Consider the following 21,639-nt stretch of genomic DNA (forward strand, 5'->3'; position numbering starts at 1 on the left):
TCTCTGTGTGTCACATTCCTGGATCATGTTTCTTATTGAGCAAAAAACCTTTTTTTTTTTTTTTTTTTTTAATGTGAAAGATTGTTGACTCCAAAACAAAGTTTACATCCCACAAACTATTGCAAGATCTTAAAATACAGCCAATTAATAATCCTCAAACAACGTGTTCTCTGGCATGCTGTTGTCGCCGATTCTCACTTTGGCTCTCGTTTCCTATTGTTACTATATCAAATACACGAGGTCTCGGTGCTCTGTAACTCCCGAGAGCCCCGGGCGGTGTCACTTCGCAGACTTTGAGCCCCGGTGTCCCTGATGATGGTCCCGCCCGGCTCCATTTCGCGACCTGCCCGCGCTCAAGATGGCGCCGGCCGCCCTCAGCCCGCACCCAACATGGCGGTGCCCGGGCGGGCGTGGAGCGGGGTCATGGCCGGAGGAAAGGGAAGTGACGCCCCCGCCCCCGTCCCGGTGGCGGCGGTGACGGGCACGGCCGGGGCCAGCGGGGCTCCCTGAGGGACAGGGGCCGGCACCGGGAGCTCCGTGAGAGACATGGGGGGAGCGGGGGCTCACTGAGGGGCCGGGGCTATGCCAGGGCTCCGTGAGAGACGGGGGCGAGCGGGGGTTTCGTGACGGAGCGGGACTGAGCTGCATGCGGGACCGGGGCCGAGCCAGAGCTCCGTGAGGGAGCGGGGCTGAATCGGGGTTCTATGCGGGACCGGGGCCGAGCCAGAGCTCCGTGAGAGAGCGGGGCTGAATCGGGGCTCCACGCGGGACCGGGGCCGAGCCAGAGCTCCGTGAGGGAGCGGGGCTGAATCGGGGCTCCACGCGGGACCGGGGCCAAGCCAGAGCTCCGTGAGAGAGCGGGGCTGAATCGGGGCTCCACGCGGGACCGGGGCCAAGCCAGAGCTCCGTGAGGGAGCGGGGCCGAGCCAGAGCTCCGTGAGGGACCGGGGTTGAGGGGCTGCATGAGAGAGCACGGCTGAGTGAGGCACCGTGAGGGTCTGACTGCGGCCCCTGGGCCTGACCCCGCCGGGCCGGGGCTCCGGGAGGGAGCGGGGCCCGTCCTTGCCGGCCGGCGGGACAGCGCTGAGGCGCGGGCGGTGGGGAGGCGTGTTTGACCAGGGGAAAGCCTCGTGTTTCCGGGACAGATAGCACCAGATCGGTTCCTACCTGTCCCTGAGTTTGGCCAGCCGCTCTTGGCGCTTGTGGTGAGGAGAGATCAGAGTAAACAAACTGAGCTTACTGCTCTTTGGAGTTTAGAGCTTTGGTTTGGGGCTTCGGGCGGTTTTGTTTTGTTTTGTTTTGTTTTGTTTCTTAAAGGCTGTGTGAGCAGTGTATGAGTTTTAATTAGCTCTGTGTGTACCGAGTGTTTGGTCATTTTATGCACCTTTCCTTGCAGCTGCAGCATGGCAGAAGCCGCCGTGTCTCCACTGAAGCACTTTGTGCAGGCCAAAAAGACCATCACTGCCATCTTCGACCAGCTGCTGGACTATGTCACTGAGGGAGCAGCCTTCGTGGAAGGTGAGCTTTCCCCTTGAACACGAGAGCCTTGTGCTTTGTTTTGAGTATGTTTTACAGCAGCATAGTGTACCTTGTGTTATCTATTACTATGCTGTTTGTATAAACATGCGCCTTCAGAAATAGTCACATTTTTCATTTGACATTAGGGGTTTTTGTCAGCTTGTGCTGGAAGGAATGCCTGGCATGGCTACATACCTGAAAAGCTGATTAAATCACTTGGGCTGGCAGCCTGGTCTCATTTCCATGAGGGTGAAAGCTTAACCACCCTGGTCCTGTAGTTCTGTGGCAGTTTCTTTTGTATAGAAAGAAGGACAAACAGATTCTCCCATTTTTCAGCAGAAAGGTGCATCAGTGATGCAATGCAGGGAACCACTGGTCACACCCTCAGAAGTTTTAGCAGCATAGAACATGTGTGGCCACACAGAGTTGGTTGCTCATCATCCCAGTGAGTTCTACAGGGGGAGGACAGCCCAGCTTAGCTGGTGTATCCATGAGAGGTCCTGGCTTTCCTTTCTGAAGGAAACACAGGTGTCCCAAGGAACTGGGCAAGTGAGCCCGTCAGGCTGTGTTCAGTGGTTGGATTGGTGATTGATCTGAAGTGATTTATCTTGTGATTTCACCAGTGCTTGTGGCAGAGCTGTCAAATGATAAGGGCTGGTATCAGTGTCTGTACTTTGGGGTTTTGCTTGTCTTGTTTAACCACTGTAATTAAAATTTGCAGTTGGCATGTTAAGTACTGATTACTTACACCTTGTATCACAGAACACATTCTCTGTGTGTGATTGTTTTTATATTTCTCCTTTCTGTGTGTAGCCACATACAAGAACCCAGAGCTTGATCAGATAGCAACAGAAGATGAACTCGCAAAAATAAAAGCATATAAAAAAAAGCTGGCAGTCATTGGAGAGGTGCTCTCACGGAGACACATGAAAGTGGCATTTTTTGGCAGGTAATGAACGAAATTACCAGTACTTAATTTCTTCTTTGTGGTTTTTTTTTGTTTGTGTGGCTTTTTTTTGTTTGTTTGTTTTGTTTGGTTTGGTTTGGTTTGGTTTGGTTTGTTGAGGGGTTTTTTTGTTTGTTTTTGTGGGGTTTTTTGGGTTTGGTTGGTTGGTTGATTGGTGTTTTTGTTTTTGTGGTTTTGTTTTGGTTTTGGTTTTTTTTGTTGTTGTTTGTTTGTTTGTTTTGGGGGGGGTTGGGTTTTTTTTAATTATTTTATTTTTTTTTTATTTGGGAAGATTGGAGGTGGTCCTGTACTCCAGAATGTCTTTTGAATTTTTTTTTAAGCTTGTGGTTTTGTTTGTTTAATATATTTATTTTGTTCTGTACTGTTCCTACTGAGGACTTTTTTTTATATTTGATCAGAAGTGCTGAAGAGCTAAACTTGGATCTGTTCATATTTCTGTCTATGAGCAGCTGAAGAGAAACAGAGATGTTTGTCTGGTCGGTTGTAACATCAGTTTGACAGATCTGTGTGATGATTTTAAGGATAGCAGTAACAATGTGGTCTGCTACTCCACTTTGCTTCAGGGAGATTGATTTTTCTGTGCTTACATTTAAATGGTTATGTATTTTTGGAGTGTGAATCTTCATGGTTCTAAAAACTCTGTAATAGTATTGAAAAAAACATGTACAATGGTGGTCATGCCTTCATTTTGCTAAAAGTAGTTTAGTAATTTAAAGAAAAACTATAAAAAGTTGTGGAATAAAGAAATTAGTTATCTCTCAGCCTTGATATTTCAGAAAGTTAAAAGTTGAATACAAGCTGTGATGTGCGATAAAAGTTTCCCTTTTGCAAAGGGAAAAAGTTCTGAGCAGGAAAAAGAGAGTTCAACTCTCCCTCTGGCGTCTTGAATAAATTAGTGAACTGTTATACAGTGAGCACTGAACTTTTTCTGGAAGTAGCCCAAAAACGAGTCACGGTCTGTGTAACTTTGTGCTGTTGTGTAATAGTTAAACCTCAAATATTTATGGGTGAGGGGTAGAGGGTTAGGGCAAAGCAGGACACTGCTTTGTCCTACTTCAGGGACTTGAAGTTGTGGCAGAAGGTGGAGTTGGTGACCAACTCCCCACTCTCTCCTGGCTGCAGCTCAGTGGGGCTGATGGGCTCCAGTGGGGGTGTATTCAGTTCTGACAAACGTGTGCTTGATGCTGCTGTGCTCTGCTCTCAGTGCTTTTGTTTTCTATCCCTCTAGAACAAGCAGTGGGAAAAGTTCAGTCATTAATGCAATGCTGTGGGATAAGGTACTTCCCAGTGGGATTGGCCATACGACAAACTGCTTCCTCAGTGTGGAAGGGACTGATGGAGATAAGGCTTATCTTATGACAGAAGGATCAGATGAAAAGAAGAGTGTCAAGGTACATTTCTTGGATGATTTCATGCCAATTTTCACAGGAACTGATTCTCAAAGGGTCTCTTTTTTAAGAACAATTTCAAGTCCAACAAAAGATAAGGCTCACTTGTTCATCATTTTTAAGTTCTTATTTTGGAGGGATGAAGGAACTAATGAAAGTGCTCTGCTCTGCAGTTTTTCTTGGCTGTTCTAGAGAAAAAACAAATGTGTGTCTCGTAGCATAGCATGTGTTGAGTGATTTATTTTTATAGGACTAAGTACGTCCTGTTACTGATTAAGGATTTGGAATGTGCCCTTCATTTGGACTTGGGGGTTCATCTTATTGAACTGCTTACACTGATATGTTAAATCTCTGAGGCAAATTCATGATGATGCTCCATAGCACACAGTCCAGCCCTGTAGGACTTGTGCCTCAAAAGAAACTCTTGTCTGAGTTTCAAGGCACAACTTGTACTTTAGATGCTGGTGAGTTGAAGAGCTTTAAAAAAAACATCAGAGCTGTTCACCAGAACAAAGTATGAACTCTGTTACCCTCTTCAAGATAGATCCTGTCCAAGTTTGCTTGGGAACTGAATTAGACTGGTTTACAGATTTGTTTGAGGTGCGTATTCATGTTTGTCTTCTCTTTAATGCTCTCTCTAGACAGTCAATCAGCTGGCTCATGCACTTCACATGGATAAAGATTTGAAGGCTGGCTGTCTCGTCCATGTCTTTTGGCCCAAGTCAAAGTGTGCCCTGCTGAGAGATGATTTGGTTATAGTGGACAGGTATCTTTTCTGTTTTAGTAAATATTTTCTTAAGGATGTTAGCCATTACAATATTTAGAAAAGAGATGGATTTAGATTAAAAATTCTTGAAAGGCTTTTTTGTTTGCAAGGACAGAGTTTGTTCTTTTGTATGTACTGGTTGTTACCACCCTCCTGATTCTGCCCTTGTAGCAGTTGGAACAGACAAGTGTCTTGTGACTGAGCTGGAAAAGGGAATAGCTTTTGGCTGAGGATACTCTACCTTTAAAACAGTGTGGAAGTGTGAATAGGGTTGGTGCAGCAACAACCTTTTGCCCATTTCCTTTCTTGAAACGCTTCAGGCTGATCAAGTGGAGTATAAACAATGTGGGCTTCATTTTTAAAAGCTTCTGATAAGAGTTGCAGTGCCTACCTACTAAAGTAATGGGTGACCTCAGAATGTAGTTGTGACTGTGTCAGCTGTGTGTGCCCTGTGTTAGGCTGGCATTTCCTATGTGTTGATGTGTCTAAAGAATTCTGGAAGTGGTTGCTTTGTCCATGCCAAATGCCCTTATTTCAGGCCACTGCATTATAACCTGGTAGTAGCTTTTCAGACCTTCAGGTGGTCTGTACCTGGCATGTAAATCAATAAATACTGAATTTGAGAGTAATTCACACAGGTGTCAGTGAATTTTTAAGTATGATTTCTTCAAGAAAACAACACTCAGTGTGTATTTGATAAATAGAAGTGGTTTTTGTTCCATTTCTGTCTTGTACTTTGAAATCACTGGGAGTTTGTTACTATTTTCTTGGGTGCATGATCTTGAGTCTGCACAGCCTCTGTTGCTAAAGGTAAAAAGTAAAGGGAGAAGAAAAAAGCATATATTCTGAGAGAGCAGGTACTTGAAAAGAGCAAATCATCCTTTTATTGTTAAATTGAGAAAATTTGAACTAGCAATAATCTAGGTGCTGCAAACATGACTTTTAATGTTCATATTCCATTTGAGTTTTTTTAAAAACAGATAGTACTACAGTTTTAACTTCATTTTGGGTTCTTATTAAATCTATGCACAGCTTGCATACCATATTGCTTTAAACTTGGACTTCATTAATGAAAAAATTATTTTATGAACTATGGTCTCTTCTGATTAAAATTAGGATCTGAGGAGGGGAATCACTGTGTGAGGCTGTCTGGGTTTCTGATGGCCTGCCTGTCACTTCACTTGGCAATTAATTATATGTGCATACTTACTAATCAGAAATTGCATTCTGGAATGAGTGGGTAGTCTAATGATCGAGTGACTGATAAATTCTAGATGGTAATTGGCTTGTGCAATGTTTACCTTAAGTTTGAGGTAGGCATCAGCCTCAAGATAGCAACCCCTGTAACTTCTTGCAAGGCCCTTAGGTGCTTCCACTCTATTTTTATGAGTTTATAAAAATGAACTACTTCTTTACCATGTAAATAAGAGTTTGTGGTTTTTGTTCTGGACAGCCCTGGCACAGATGTCACTACAGAACTGGACAGCTGGATTGACAAGTTCTGCTTAGATGCTGATGTGTTTGTCTTGGTTGCCAATTCTGAATCAACTCTCATGAACACGGTATGATGTGCAATGATTTTATGCTACTTCTTCATTTAAATATTCAGCACTTCCATAACCAGACTAGCTGAGACCTTTACAGATGGTGAATCACTGCACTTAGATCTTGTGAATAGGATTTGAGGGTGGGAGGCAAGAAATAATGTATGTCCTTCACTAGGAAAAGGAGAAGGAAATTTAAATTTCTTACTGGCTTGGCTTTCTCTGCCTTGAGCATCATAATTGTCTTTTCCAGTTCAGTTGTGGTTTTGATAAATGGGTGACAGAGTGCTTGTCTTGCCTTGCAGTTTGTTGGTATTTGTTACTTGAAGACACTTGTATTATCACAGAAATTGTGGAGTATTTAATATCCAGAAATACTCTGTAAGTTCAGTGAAATACACAAACTAGATGGAGGTATGTTCCTGTCTTGTTCCTCTCCCAGGAGAGGGTGAATTCCCTTTTCACACCTTGTGTTGAGAATGGGTGCTGTAGGTTCCCCTCAGTGGGCTGTGTTTCTTCTGAAGAAGGTGTTAGCAGTAAAGGTTCTCTGCAGTGTGGAGAGCTGAAGATATTTCAATGTCTTTGTTCTGTAAAGCCTTGTTTCAGGAGAGAGAAGAGTTCCCTGAACCTTGCAGCCTAAATATTGTAACACTTGTAAGAGGAGAACATTTAAAGTGGCCAGAGGAGCTGCTGTGATAAACAAAATACAATTGAAATTTGGTGTAATTTTGATCTCCAGTTTTGACTAAACTAAGTATTGTGGATGCTGAGAATAAAAGGTTTTTAATTTATTGCAAGTGTGACTACCAGAATACAGAGTAATGCTACTGAGAAAGTCCTTGATTTTTATTAAGCCTACTGCAGACAAGTAATATGTTCTGGTTGTTCTGAGCGTAGTTCTGACCTGAAAGATCTGAACTGTCTAACTGTTGAGACAATTTTTAATACAGTCAAGAGCTGAGTGTGCAAAGACAGTATTTCTTTACATTCTAGCAAATTAGAATAGTTTGGCAGAAGTCGGAGAAAGCTCAGAAGATGGAATGCAATGTTTTTAAACTTAACGTTCTGAGTCCACAAAGAGTCAAGTACAAGAGATGTAATTCAGAAGAGAAAGAAAATTCTTAAAACATTCAAGGCAAGAAGGATTTGGCACCACTGTGGCCATATCTTCTCTGTTATGTCACATGAGTGACATTTTTAGGTTTTTAATATGGACAAAATCTGTAAGTTGCGTTTACATTATGTGTATAACACAGTTGTTGACCTATTTTAATTAAAGGAAAAAGAAAAATTATTTCAGTGGAGCTCTCATTGCTATAGAGATAACATAAGTTATTCTGCAGATAAAGCTTTTGACAACTATATTCTCATCCTCCTTAAGTATTGTTTTTGCCTCTTACCATAACAGGTTTGAGAATACTTGGCATTGTTCTGCCACACTACCAGAGATTTTTTTGTTAAAACGTGACTCTTCTACTATTCCCTCATAAATTCTGCTCAGACAAAATTCTGATTTCTGCAGCAGTGACCTGGTTTGCTCATGCTTGTTCTCAGCTGATGGAGAGTAATGGATCTCCAGTGCTGTGTGCAGGGGATGTCGTGGTGTCCTGCTGCAATCCAGAGAAGTTTATGGCAGCCCAGACATCTCTTGTGTTTCAGCTTTGCTGAGTGGGGACTCACTCCATCACGACTTACCCATTATAACTCTGTAAACAGCAATAATGGGTGGTAGGTGCAGGCAAGGGACCTGAATACACCTGATTTTGTTAAATTAAGACATTCATCAATGACTTTTTGCTGTGTCTCAACCATACCTTTTCATGCAGGAAATGTTACTTCTCTGTAGTTCGAGCTGATGTTGCTTAGGTGAAGAATAGTTAGATGATGTATTTATTATCTGGATATAAATCCAGGTTTTACAGGTTAGGAGGAGCATCTTGGTACTTCAGATAAGGGAGACTTCATTGTTTTAGTCAGGCATCAGTGTTTTTTGAACTGTTTTTGGAAGTTTCCTTAGTTTGTATTTTTAGCAATTTTTAAAGAATTGCAGTGTCTTTGACTTTTAGCACTGGCACCAGTTTCAAGACATTTGATGACTTTTGAACTACCACAAGCCTGTTATGTGCTGAATACCTGTGGATTTTAATACTGATGAATTCTTTATTATAATCTTTTAAAAAGCTAGATAAATTTCAGAATCTGTTGGAGAAGAATGCCTGACTCTGGTTTGGATGTCTAGGGAGTTTTCTGTTTGTGCTTTAATTTTTAGGAGAAACATTTTTTCCATAAAGTGAACGAACGACTTTCTAAGCCAAACATCTTCATCCTCAATAATAGATGGGATGCCTCTGCCTCAGAACCAGAATACATGGAAGATGTGAGTGAATTGATGGCTCTTACAGGGTTGACAATTAATATGTGTTAATATGGAAACACCAGCTTTGGCTTATTAATAAAAGGCTAAATTACATGGTCAGAAAATTGAAATAACCTATTACTTGTTCTGACCAAAAAGCAACTTGAAATTCAAATGACAACACAAGCAGGCAAGTAATAAAATGGGAGACTTCTTTAGCACTTTTTCCCTCCATAGTTAAGCTTGTTTTTTAATCTTATTTCTATTACCTTTTGTTTCTGCAGTGATAGTACAGCCTGAGGGCACAGTTTATACATTTATACCTGCACAGAGCAGCTGGGAAAGTGCAGCATTAGATGGGAACAGTTTGGATCCTCAGACAGTGAGAATCATTTCTCCCTGTATGGAGAATGAAGGGTTCACCCCAGTCACTGGCTGAGCTCTCTGACTTGTGTAAATACAACTGTAGGAGGAGGTATTGTTGTGCCCAGGTCTGTTTAAAGGAGTAAAAGCAGCTGCTGCCTCTGTAGGGTTGGCAGGCATCTGCTGTCTGAGGGGTGGCGCAGCATCTGACTCTGATGTTGTGATCAGTTTGTGCCTTTCCCCTTTCCCTCAGGTGCGCAGGCAGCACATGGAGCGCTGCCTGACCTTCCTGGTCGATGAGCTCAAGGTTATTGATCCTGTGGAAGCCAGAAATCGCATCTTCTTCGTTTCAGCAAAGGAAGTTCTGAGTGCCAGGAGACAAAAGGCCCAAGGAATGCCAGAGGGTGGTGTGTAGGAATTCCTGCTTTTCCTCAAATACAGAAAAACACTATAAAACCTGATCAGTATATTTAAGATGCAGTCACTGCTCTGAGATACTGCTGTCTTCCTTATGGTCTGTTGTTTCACAGGTGCAGCACTTGCTGAAGGATTTCAAACAAGATTCCAGGAATTTCAGCATTTTGAGCAGATATTTGAGGTATTTATGATGGGCTTTTTAGACTGCCTTTTTTATTGTAAAAGTAGCTCTTTATTATGCTTAGCTTAATTATACTGAGAATTACCCATATTAGCAAGTGGAGGAGTGTAAGGTACTTAAACCATCTGCAGCTTTGCCTTTTCTGTGGCTTCTGTTCAAACTCTCCTCACCTTGAGTAGCAAGTAGTTGTTGAAAAGGAGAATTATGTCGTGAAGGAAGGGACCAGAACTCTTAGCTCATGTTTTGAGGTCTCAAGACCAATATGGTCTATGTAAGAAGAAATTACAGTCTTGAAACCTGTATCACTTACAGCCAGGTGCTGTTGAGTGTTTGCAGTAAGAAATTCAGTTTCATCAATGTAAATATAAAAATTTGCTTTCATTTCTAAAGCCAGAGTTTTGAATCTATCACCATTATGTACCTCTTACCTCTGTTACTCTGAGTGTTAACACTCTCCTTGCATCCTTTGTGCTGTACAGAATCCACCTTTTCACCTCAGTTTAGCCATTTTCATGGTTGGAGTTCACAGTTTCTACAGAAGTAGGACTGTTTAGACAGTTGAGTAGTTTCTTTGTGATGGGATCCATTTGACCTGCTGAATTTGATAATTTTAGTTAACTAAAGCCATTCTTGGATATCTTAAGGAAGCCTCTTGGGTATCCCTCTGTGGTTTTGTATATGAGTATTTAAAAAAAAATCAAACTACCTCTGAAAAGTATTTTTTCTTGCATTACAATAAACCCATTTAACCTTAGCAAAGCTGAATTATGTAGTGATGTGTGTATATCAGAGAGGTTTTAGAATAATAGCTTGATTTGGTCTTGCATAAGGAAGAAATTGTCAGACTAAATTTAATCCTTATCCACACTCATATGAGAGGTGACTGAAGTGTTGAAATGATGGGCTCAGGGCACTGGCAGGGCCTGGCTCCATGAGACATGACATTCCTTGTGTCACTAGCTGTAGTCAAATGTGCATGGCTTTTGCAATTTTTGTTCTCAGAACCATAGTAGGAAACTTTGAGCCAGCAGGAAAAAAGTGGAAATCAAGCTTCTAAATCAGCTATTGTTCTTTATTGTATTTTGCCATCTGCTGTACCCAAAGCTTGTTTGACAAAATCTCTTATAATTACAGTTAAGCTCAATGCTTAGAATATTACAATATGAAGATGGATGATGACTTATTAAATGGTGTGATGCTGTGAGTGCTCAGCACATCTGTAAATCAGATGCCACAGACTCAAGTTGGCCACCACAATGAGAAATATCTGTCACAGGATCACAACCATGACAAGTTTCTGTGGCAGAGGCTGGGACAAGGGACAATTCTGTGACAGCACTGCATGGCCTTAATTCAACCTTTTTTCTTCTTTCACAATGTGTTATATTTGGTGCACACCTGACTCCAACAGTGAGAGTGGATTCTGTAGTGTTTTTCCCTGCTCAGCTGTGTTTCATTCTAAAGTCATTATTAATGGCTTGGAATAGGGGTGTGATCCCATCATTTAAAGAGAATGACAACTATGCTGAATTAACATTGCCAAAGCAATTTAAATTTTGAGCACTTGCTGTTGCAGCCTCTTTCACATTAAAGTTTTGTGGCAGTTTCCTAAATTACAGTGGCAGTTTTTGTGCTTTTAAAGCAAGACTGAGGCTGAAATGGTTTACCAGGTCTGAAGTCTTCAGGCCTAATACTCAAATTGCTGTCACCTGAGCTGATAAAGTAGCTGACATCAGCATACTGCTGTCATCAGTTCTGCTTGCCAGCTCTAGGCTGTGTATTAATGAGCAATCTCAGACTGCAGGGAGAACTTTGTGTGAAATCCTCACTGATACCGTGCCTTGTGCACTGCCAGACCAAACTCAGATGCTGTACAGCCCTGAGTACGGCCTGAGCCTTTCTGCCTAAAGCACTTTGCATTACTCTGTTTCCTGACAGAGGAGCTGCAAGTCCCAGCAGCTTGGATTACATTCCAGTGTGTGAAAAGGAAGGGATGAGAGCACAGATTTTCTGTCTGTCCTCATCAGACACTGACTCCTCCCCTCCCTCAGTCTGTCTTGCCTTTAGCTCCTTGTCCTGTGCAGGTGCCCTCCTCAGACTTCCCAAACACCTCTCACTTTTTTGTCCAGCTCACATCTCCCCGTAATCTGTCACCTCGCAGACCTGTCCACATGTGCCTTGCTCCCCCTGGCTGTATCTGCTGGGTTTGCTCCCCCTGGATTCTCTTTACCCTGCTTTTGTCTTCACTAAAATTGGACAGCTTTTCCCTCTTCTCCATATGGGCTGAGAAGAGGAGCTGTTACTTCTCCAGCACTTCCACATTCCTGATTTTAGTATCAGTTCCCTGATACTAAAGAGGAAAGCCTGTTTAATCCAGGACTGATATGAGCTCAGTATAGATAGAATCTTTGGAAAAAAAAAAAAGATCTAGAAACAACCCACCAGTGATAGTTAGTTGTGGTAGGAGAAAAATTTGGGCTATTTTTGAAAGTCTTGTAAGATTTATATAGATTTTGTGTGAGGGGAAGAAATATTCCAAAACCAGAATATGTTTGTCTGCAAAGCACAGGGTGGTTGAAGTTGCTAAAGAAAACTCGTGCAGGCATTACTAGAAACACTTGTAAGCAGTGGGGAAATTAAGATTTTAGAAATGTAGTAGCTTTAAAAAGTGATGCTACTATATATAATCAGCTGTATTGCAACAAAGGAAAGGAGAGAGGCAGTCTTAAAGCATTGAATTCTTAGATCAGTTCTGAATTTTTATATTGGGGAATAATAGAAAGTAGTCATTGTATTTCCTGAAATTTTACAGTGAGGTACAGCAAAGAAATGCCTGGGGCCTGCACTGTGTGCAGCAGTGCCTGGAGGATATCCTACACAAAACCAAGCCCACCATGCCTTAGGTTGAGAGTTGCTTCTCCAGTTTCTCAAATACAGAAGTGGTGTGGGAAGCAGTGGAGGAGGGAGGCAGGGTAGAAGGGTACTCCTGGCTGTAGAGGGGAATAAAGGCAGAGCAGGAATGAGGCGTGGGCTGGAAGGTGCCTGGTTTTGGTTAGACTGTTGAAACACAGTTTATCTTGGTTTCAGTAAATACTTATTACAGACTAACAGCAAAACTGCTGCTGTCCCCCTCTTATCTTTCCCCATTGTTTAACTAACCTTTGTGTTTTTCCTAGTGCTCTAACTTGGATTTTCTGATTGTGTTGTGAGTGATTGTCACCCTTTTATCTACCACATACTAACGTTGGGAAGACTCTGCTCTGTGCCTAGTCTAGCTCTTACAATGTGCTGATATTTAAGAAACTCTGGCCTTTCATTGCTGATTTCTAGATCTGCTTCGTCGAGGAACAGGGACTATTTTACCCATTTTGTTTATTTTGTTTTCATCTATTATTTTTTGATAGTCAAAATTTGTAATTACAGCATATGCTAAGGTCATAGGCAAGTCTTCTAAAAGCAGTTTAAACCTGTGCCATGAAAGGTGAATCCACAGATGGAGAACAATTTAAAAATCCCTTCAATCTGGCTTGAGGAAATCAGCTGCTCACTTTCTTCTCCTCAAACACAAGAGCTCTTCAGTCACTGTCCTGTATTTATGAATTGCTGTTCAATATTTAAGATTGATTAGAAATTGTATTGTTAGAGCATTTTCTACCTACTCATTTAACGCTTCAATAATATGCAAACAAGCTGATATTTTAAGGACTACTTAACATTTATTTATCCTGTGAGAAAACCCTTGTTTCTTATTCTTAATTGTGTATTTTGTTCCTGGATTGTCAGTATTGACATGAGAATGTCAAATTTTATTGACAGAATTGCCTCTTGAAAGTAAGACTGTGTAGTGCAACAAAGAAAATTGAAGCCAGGCCATATTACTAGCATTCATATTTGACATTTGTAATTCCAAATAGATGGTTTTGAAAATTTCTTGGAGAGATAGATTTGTCTTATGTATTCATCCAAGTTTTCTGTTTTCTTTTCTTTTTTCTTTTTTTTTTTTTTTTTTACATTATTCATTTATTTTAAAAGAATGAAAACCAATGCACATTACTGTGAATGGACACGAAGGCAGATTTGCTGCCATAGACTCACTTGAGATTTCAGTTTCTGTTGTCTTTTAATTTCTTTATACTTTCTCCCTTTTTACTTCCCACTGGTTTAAGTTCATGGTAAAATTGGCAGCATGTGCTTTCTGACAGTGAAATTCCTGGTTGTGTTGGCATGGAATTGCAGTAATGTGTTGTGGCTTGGGCCCCTCGCAGGAGTGTATCTCGCAGTCAGCCGTGAAAACCAAGTTTGAACAGCACACTATCAGAGCTAAACAGATAATAGATACTGTGAAAAACATTATGGACACCATAAACGTGGCAGCAGCAGAGAAAAGGTAGGTGGGTGGGAGGGCTGGTTGGATTTGCTTTGTCCAGATCATCTGAGGAGCCAATTCTGTGCTGGTGATTTTCTTGGGTCATTATGGACTTTAAAATTCACTTTTCCTGGTTGGTAAGGAACAGACAATTTCCCTGTTGTGTCAATATATCAGTCTTACCATTGTTCACTTGCCCACTCAGTTGTGTTCTTGGTCTGTGACTTCTGTACAGGGATCTTGGTTTGATGAGTGTTCTTCATTACTGACTTGCAATCTGTGTGTTTTCAAACCTTTTTTTCAGAAATATTTAAAACGTTAAGTTTTTCTAGTGATATCCATAATTTCAGAAGTGATGTTTGTGCCTGCTCAACTTCCATTAACAGTTACAGTGAAGAAAAAATGGAAGTATGTAGATGCTTTAATTTGCAAGTGATCAGAATACTGTAAGGAATGAGATGAGCCCAAGCTAACAGAAGCTTGGCCTCTGGCCCCTTCCAGATTGCATCCTTAAATATCATTATTCTCTCTTCACTCATGTAATCCTTTAGTGCTAATGATAGCAGCTCATCTGCTCTGTCTGGTAGCTTCATGTATCCTTTGAGGTTTGCATATGTGTGCAGTTTTTCCTCACTTTTGTTGCCACCTTGTGTCTCTTGTACACAGTGAACTTGCTGTCACGATTAATCCTTCCCATCCATCTCCTTCCTGCCTGTCAATAACGTGTCTGTGTTTCAACAGACTTCACTGTGCTGTCAAACACTCAAACTCATCCCCCTGAATATGTCAGTTTTTACAGACTGCCTGTTTACATACTGGCTTGTCTCACATTGTCAGATCCCATGAAAACATGCTGTGAAATGTTTGAAAATATTCTGATATTCTATTTCTTTCTGTCAATTGACTCAACCAACATGTCTGTGGTGACACATCTTAGTCTGAATTGCTATTTGTCATTTCTGGCCCTTCAAGATAAAATTGCTTCAGGTTTTCAGGAATTTTTGCTTAAGTGATAGGTCAAGGAATTCTAAAGAGGCTTGTTTGTGACAAGATTTGTTTCTGCCCCGGCCCCTTTGCTTTGCAGGGTTGCCAGACTCACGTCACTGTTCAGGAGTGGTTGATGTTGTTTGTGAGCAGCAGTTTGATCAGATTTACCTTTTTTTAAATAAATCAGGGTAGACAAGTTATTAAAGGCCTCCAATTCCCCACACCTTTTTTGATTGATAACAGTTCAGGCTCGAAATGCTGTGTTTGAGTTGTGTTTGCCCAGCACAGCCTTTGAATTTGAATGCTGGTGCACATGGAACTGCCATGTACAGCCCTTGTGGAGCAGTGCCTCTGCTTTGGGCAGCCAGTGTCACTTGGCATTCCCCCTGGCTGCTCAGAAACCATCAGCTGGGTGCTCCATGCCTGGCTAGGGGCCTGTTCTTTCCTGGGGGAATACATGGTGGTGATGGTGATTTCCTTTCTGCTGGGGTAGAGTCCATTCCATGGAGGAGCGAGAAGATCGGAAGGACAGGCTGGACTTCGTTCGAAATCAGCTGAACATTCTGACAGAAGACACCAAGGAAAAAATCAGACAAGTTACTGAGGAAGTCGAAAACAAAGTAAGTCAAGGCAGTGGGAACAACCTCCCAGATCCAAGTGTTGCCTCCTCTCTCAGGCAACTCCTTTTGGAGCCCACCCATCTCAGGAAATAATGTTTGAAGTGTCAGGATGTTCCTTTTTCCATACCAAAAAAAAACCCACAAATGCTTAAAATGGCAATCTTTCCTGACAGGTGATGGAATAATTTCTTGGGACAGTTCATGCAGTAGTCTGTTCTCATCTGTCTGGAAAAGGTGGCAGAAACATTTTATGTATTTCCTGTGTTCTTCCAGGTCTCCTCTGCCATGACTGATGAGATTTGCCGGCTTTCAGTTTTAGTTGATGAATTTTATTCTGATTTTCACCCTTCTCCTCAAGTACTGAAGGCCTATAAGGCAGTAAGTTTTTTTGAATGGTTTGAAGCCAGACTCTTTGTCTTTCCCTTTATCTCTACTTCTGTATTTTTATAACTTGCATAGATTTTATGTGACTTTGTCTGAGCATTACAGGATTTTTGCTTGCTGACATGTGCATATCTCTACCCAAAACTGAAGAAGGTTGAAAATATTTTCTGCTTTGATTTTAGAAAGAAAATATTTTTTTTCAGCATCTTTTCAGTAGTAGAGTGGTTTCTAATTTCAGGTCTTCACTTCCAATAAATAAGGCTTTGCATAAATAATTTTCACTGCTCCTAAAATTAAATAAATCCAAAAACAAAATGAGCATGCAAATACCCAACACTTTTAATAAAAAACTGATTTGGGTTTTTTAAACTTTTATAAATTCCTTCTCAAACTTAGTGCTTTAAATTAAAGCACATAGAGCTGTGTTTGCCTCTCGTGCCCAGACTTTGCTGATAGTGATGACTGCCGCAGCTTCTCCCCTGGAGTCACAGAATGATCTGAGTTGGAAGGACCCACAAGGATCACCGAGTCCAACTCTTAAACAAATGGCTCATACAGAGATCAGACCCACAACTTGGGTGTTAACAGCACCATGCTCCAACCAGCTGAGCTCATCCCAGGCTGTTCCAGCCTGGCTGATCACCTGGGAGTGCTTCATTTGCAACTCTGTGCTGTTTCACCTCAACAGAGTGTCCTGACCCATGGGAGTTGGTGGCTGGGTTTGTCCCTGTGCAGAGCAGTGGAATTGGCTCCCATCAAATGATACAGGAAGGGCTTTGCAGGGCAGTAGGTTTGCTTTTCACTGTCACAGGTTATTGAAAGTCCTATGAAAGTCTTGTTCTTACGTATTTTAATGTTTACAGTCCTAGGGAGGTCTTTCCTGTGTCACTTCAGTTAGGTTTTCAGTCCCAGTTGGAAGGTATGTTATTTCCATGGAAATATGCTTTTCTTCCCACTGTAAATAACAGTGCTTAGTGTGTAACATATTCCTGCTCCGTATCATGTAACTGATTGGCTGAATACAAATTTCTGAGCTTGTGTTCTTTATAACACTTCAGGAGCTGAACAAACACATTGAAGACGGTTTGGGGAAGAACCTGGCTGAGCGCTGCTCCACTGAAGTGAACCAGTCAATGCACCAGTCCCAGCAGGAGATCATTGGTAGGAGGAGGGAGGAGGAATGTTAACACTTCACATTTAAAGGAGGACAATCTAAGAAAATTCGGTTTTTAAAGAATTTTCCTTCTGATCATGTTTAACATTGATGCTATAAAAGATAAAGGAAAAGCCATGATAGACCAGGACTGAGTGTTTAGCTCAGTCCCCTGTTCCTGATCCTAACCAATAACAGATGCTGGGGGAGAAGAATAATGAACCAGGGTAAATGTAGCAATCCCTCTCCATTTTAGGGACTTCTGAGCTGATACACTGCATCTGGATTAATGGCTTAAGCAAGTAGTAATGGACCTGTCCTCTGAAAACTCATCTAATCCTTTTATAAACCTATTTAAAATTTGGCTTCCACAAGAGATACACCATATACACTAATTAATAGAAAATGTTTCTGCAGTGTAATGCTCTCCCTAGGTCCCTCCAGGCCCAGAATGCAAAACAGTTCATTTCACAAAGGATTTGTGCACTCCCCTTTTTTTTTTTAATAAGTAGTAACTTTATTGCACATCCATCTCTATTGGTCTGTTCCTGGTAATAAAAGATTCAGAGCAAGTTCATGAAATTATGTGAACCCTTCTGTCCTCTTATGTAATAATGTTGCCTTTTCCGTGTGGCACCACAGAACTGATGGATAAATCCATTTTTTTCTTACTCCATCCTTATCTTTTGGCCACTGATAGAGGTCTTTCAGTTAATTTGAGTCTTTTTTTCCAGCAGTGCTTCCTTGGTGAGTTGATTTTCATGACTGTTTTCTTGTATCAGAGCAATAAATTCCATGCTCTCTGATTGATCCATGTTAGGATCAATCCTGCTAAAATCTCACTGATTTTACAAATAAATAAATAATGAACTGGTCAGTTTAGATTCTCTAAATGGACAAAGCTGGTCAGCAGTGCAGAGATACTGCTCGTGAATATAATCTTCCTTTCTTCTAATGTTAACTCATCTTTACTATTTGTTCTTATTTCTAGAAAATCTGAAACCATTGTTGCCTTCTAATGTTCAGGATCAGCTCCACTTGCTAATTCCATGCAGGAAGTTTGACCTTAGCTATGATCTAAACTGTCACAGCCTGTGTGCAGATTTTCAAGAGGATATCATGTTCCACTTTTCTTTGGGATGGACTTCTCTTGTAAACCGTTTCTTGGGTCCTAAACAAGCTCAGAAAGTACTCCTGGGATTAGCAGATCCAAACATACATGTGAGTCCTTCAGAGCTTGGGCTGCCCTGTTTTACCTCAATGAGAATATATTGATTTTTACTCTGTGCCAGTGCTATTTACACGCTTCCTGCTACCTTTCCCTAGATCCATTGTGTGAAATATTTGTGGTGAGGCTTGTTTTTATTGGATTATATTCAGGGTTAGAATGGAACTAAAAACTTCTTTTAAACTTTGTGCAGCTGTTACACAAGTTGGTTTTCCTTTGGATTGAACCCATTGAGTAGCCTATTCCATTTGTAACATTTGGACCCTTAGGTCTGTACCAGCCCTGCACAGACCCTTATTCTCTGTTGGAGGAACTGTCAAAGCCTCCACTGCTCCTCAGCAGTCTTGTTCAGATTGAAGGGTTTCCTTCAAGTAAATCAAAGCCTGAATATATGACAATAAAACCCAGTTGTGTAGTTCCTTAATGCTTTTGACTCAGGCTGCTGTTCCCATTTCTAGATCCCTCGTCCTTTAGCCAGCACCCCATCAGGCTCCAGCCTCCCCGCCGTCACTCCCGACAGCGCGCCCCAGGATGACTTTATGGTTCCCTTGGTGCTGAGTTTAGCCTCGCTGACATCCCGGACCTCCATGAGCGTCATCGTTGTTGGAGGAGTGGCAAGTAGCACTGGCAACATTCCCTTCCCTGCTGGAAGGGATGGCAGAGGCTGAGCTGCTCTGTCCTGCCTGGGGTGTAACACAGAGTGTGCCATGGACTCAACTCCGGGCCAGATGAGCAGTGCCGTGGGTACCCACAGTCAGCTCATAGTGAGAAACCAGGCTAATCACTGTGAGGCATATTCTCTGTGCTATAAATCTGTGTTCAATGCCTGAATTAAATGGTGATCTGATGGTACCTCATTTGGTTTGCAAGAGCAGCAAGGCTTCTGTAACATGCACATTCTCTGTGCCTTTGGAGACCAGCTCATGTGAAAGTAGCTGTATTGCTCTGCAGTAATAATATGGAAAACATTTATTTTTGTAGTCCAGTGAAAGGGCTGTGGAGATGATTTTTTAAAAACGGGTGGAATTAGCTTTTATCCTGTAGGGCAACTTCTTTAAGCTAATGAAGATTTTGTTTTTCAGATTTGGAAAACCATAGGCTGGAAACTGATCTCCTTGTCGCTGAGCATGTACGGGCTGCTGTACCTGTACGAGAGGCTGACGTGGACCACCCGGGCCAAGGAAAGGGCCTTCAAGCAGCAGTTTGTCAACTATGCCACCGAGAAGCTGCAGATGATTGTCAGCCTCACCAGTGCCAACTGCAGCCACCAGGTGCAGCAGTAAGTGTCACATGGGCTGGCCCCTCACTGGGGCCCTGCACGATGGCACCTCTGGTGTCCCTTTGGAGAGGGTTTGAAGAGAGTTTAAAATGCCCACCTGAAAAGGGCAATACCTGCATCCCTGTGTGGGTGGGTGTGGTGCTCTGAAGATGGTGACTCTTTGTCCAGCACCTTACAGTAGAGACATGAGAGATTGTTCTACTGGAGGCTGAGTTGCTCTGCCCTTGGAGTCCCTGGAAGGATGAGCAGAGCCTCTGCCCCAGGGGCTGCTTTGGGCGAGTTCTGAGCAGCCAATCCTGGCTCCTGTGCACTGCAGGAGGTGAACTTTGATAGCCTTTCTGAACTATTCCCTGAGCTACACAGGAGAGGTGTTCAGCACCCTGGGGGCTAGAGGGCGCATTAGCAGCCCTAATTCTCTGAAATGGTAATTCAATCAAAATACAATATCCAACCATAATACTATGTATTAGCTTCAAGAAGAAGCTAAGGAAGACAATCAGCCAGACATTACTTAGCAGTGACAGGTGGGAAAGTGTTTTGGAAAGAGGAAACAAAAAAAAAATGGAATAGTAAAAAGTTAAACTTCAGTAGAGGAAAGAGATCTATCCCTGTGTCCAGCGGCTCTGTGAGGACATGGAAGAGCTGCACTCAAATAAGTGTTCCAGTAGAGAGGAAAGGGTGCTTTGTCTCCTGCATGAGAGCTTGGGTGCTGGGCTCAGGCTGGTAACTGGGTTTGTTTTCCCTTTGTGTGAGGAGGAGCCTTGGAACAGGTTGGGAGCACATGGCTAAGGAGGGATGTAGGATGGGGAGCCTCAGTGGGCAGGCCTGGAGCACTCCTCACCCTGCACAAGGCTCATGTTCCTGTGAGCAGGGCACTGAGTGTAGCACAGGGGACTGAGCTTGGCAGTGTGGGGCTGGTCTGGCACTTCCTGCCACAGCCAGAGCCCCATCTCAGACTTGGACCTGTTAATGTTCTATGAAAATGGCCAGGCACAATGCAGGCATAAACTGAGGTGCATTTGGTGTCTTGAGGGTTTCTTTTTTAATTTAAAAAGTACCCAAATTCTCCTGCTTTCTGCTATTCTCTAATCCCATAACAGCTGGAGGTTTGTATTTGGTGTGCTATGTTCTGTACACTGCAATGCCATGAGATTTTATTTCTTACTATTTTTTTTAGCACAAACTTCTGTAAATCACGATTATAAACTTGTTTTCACTTTAGGGAAATGGCCACTACTTTTGCTCGGCTCTGTCAGCAGGTGGATATTACTGAGAAAAACCTGGAGAAAGAAATAGCTAGGCTTTCCAAAGAAATAGATCAGCTGGAGAACATACAGAGCAGCTCCAGGCAGCTGAGGTAAGTCGTGGTGTGACTGACCACAAGCATCTCTTAGCCTTGCTGACTTCAGAGTGACCAGTGGTTGCTGTTATTCTGGAGTTGAACTAGGTTAGTTCAGGTGCAGAAGGGGATGCAAAGATACCCTGAACAGCTCTGGGTAAGTTAAATAAATATATGCTGCTGCCTCAGTGAATTAGCTAACCTCCAAAAATATTATTTCTTAGCTCATCTTTACCCTTGTGTGGGAGACAGGCCTTTGACCAGAATTTTTGTCCCCTCTCAGTAACTTGAGGGCGGCACCTTCCCAAAGCCCCTTCCCCAGAGCAGAGCAGGAGAGCAGCTGTGCTGAGTCATCCAGTGCAGTGCTTGCTGCTGCTGCCAGTGGTAGGTGTTTGCAGAGGAGGAACTTCCAGCAGTTGGTGGTTTAGGGACTTGGAAGCAGCCTCAGCTGTAGTTCCCTGTTCTTTCCACCTGCTGCAAGGCTGCCCTGGCTCTGAGCTGCTGATTCCTGGCCTGGGACATCCACCAGCACTGGCAGATGAACATCTGCCCCCACACACCCCTTCTAAAAACCTGCATTGACGTTTTCTTAGTGCTGGGGTGTCAGTAGAGAATAGAAATGAAACACTGATGTCAATCCTGCCTTGGGATGTTGGGGCACTGAAGTAAATCTCTTGCTTTTGTTTGTTTTACAGAAATAAAGCCATTCACCTTGAGAACGAACTAGATCGCTTCACAAAACAGTTTCTTCAAAAGAGTAAATAAAACATCATTGTGAACCTT

The 21,639-nt window shown here is 42.4% G+C and overlaps 1 protein-coding gene across 2 annotated transcripts; it reads left to right on the forward strand.

Annotated features, from left to right (window-relative positions):
* Positions 1-427: 427 nt before the first annotated feature.
* On the forward strand, positions 428-21,639 carry MFN1 (mitofusin 1). 2 transcript variants are annotated; one of them, XM_083868452.1, is made up of 18 exons: positions 428-537; positions 1,397-1,518; positions 2,332-2,467; positions 3,714-3,876; positions 4,515-4,639; positions 6,093-6,201; positions 8,453-8,560; positions 9,156-9,309; positions 9,433-9,500; positions 13,766-13,887; positions 15,347-15,473; positions 15,747-15,851; positions 16,916-17,018; positions 18,002-18,231; positions 18,697-18,852; positions 19,321-19,517; positions 20,740-20,874; positions 21,552-21,639. In XM_083868452.1, the coding sequence occupies exons 2-18, from the start codon at positions 1,404-1,406 to the stop codon at positions 21,619-21,621; spliced, it is 2,223 nt and encodes a 740-aa protein (XP_083724578.1). In that variant the 5' UTR covers positions 428-537; positions 1,397-1,403; the 3' UTR covers positions 21,622-21,639. The 2 variants fall into 2 exon arrangements, with proteins under 2 accessions (XP_083724578.1, XP_083724579.1); XM_083868453.1 differs by lacking the exon at positions 428-537 and adding an exon at positions 1,097-1,205.

This window comes from Zosterops lateralis, assembly GCF_965231275.1.
Source record: "Zosterops lateralis genome assembly, chromosome: 10".
In the NCBI taxonomy this organism is placed as follows: domain Eukaryota; kingdom Metazoa; phylum Chordata; class Aves; order Passeriformes; family Zosteropidae; genus Zosterops; species Zosterops lateralis.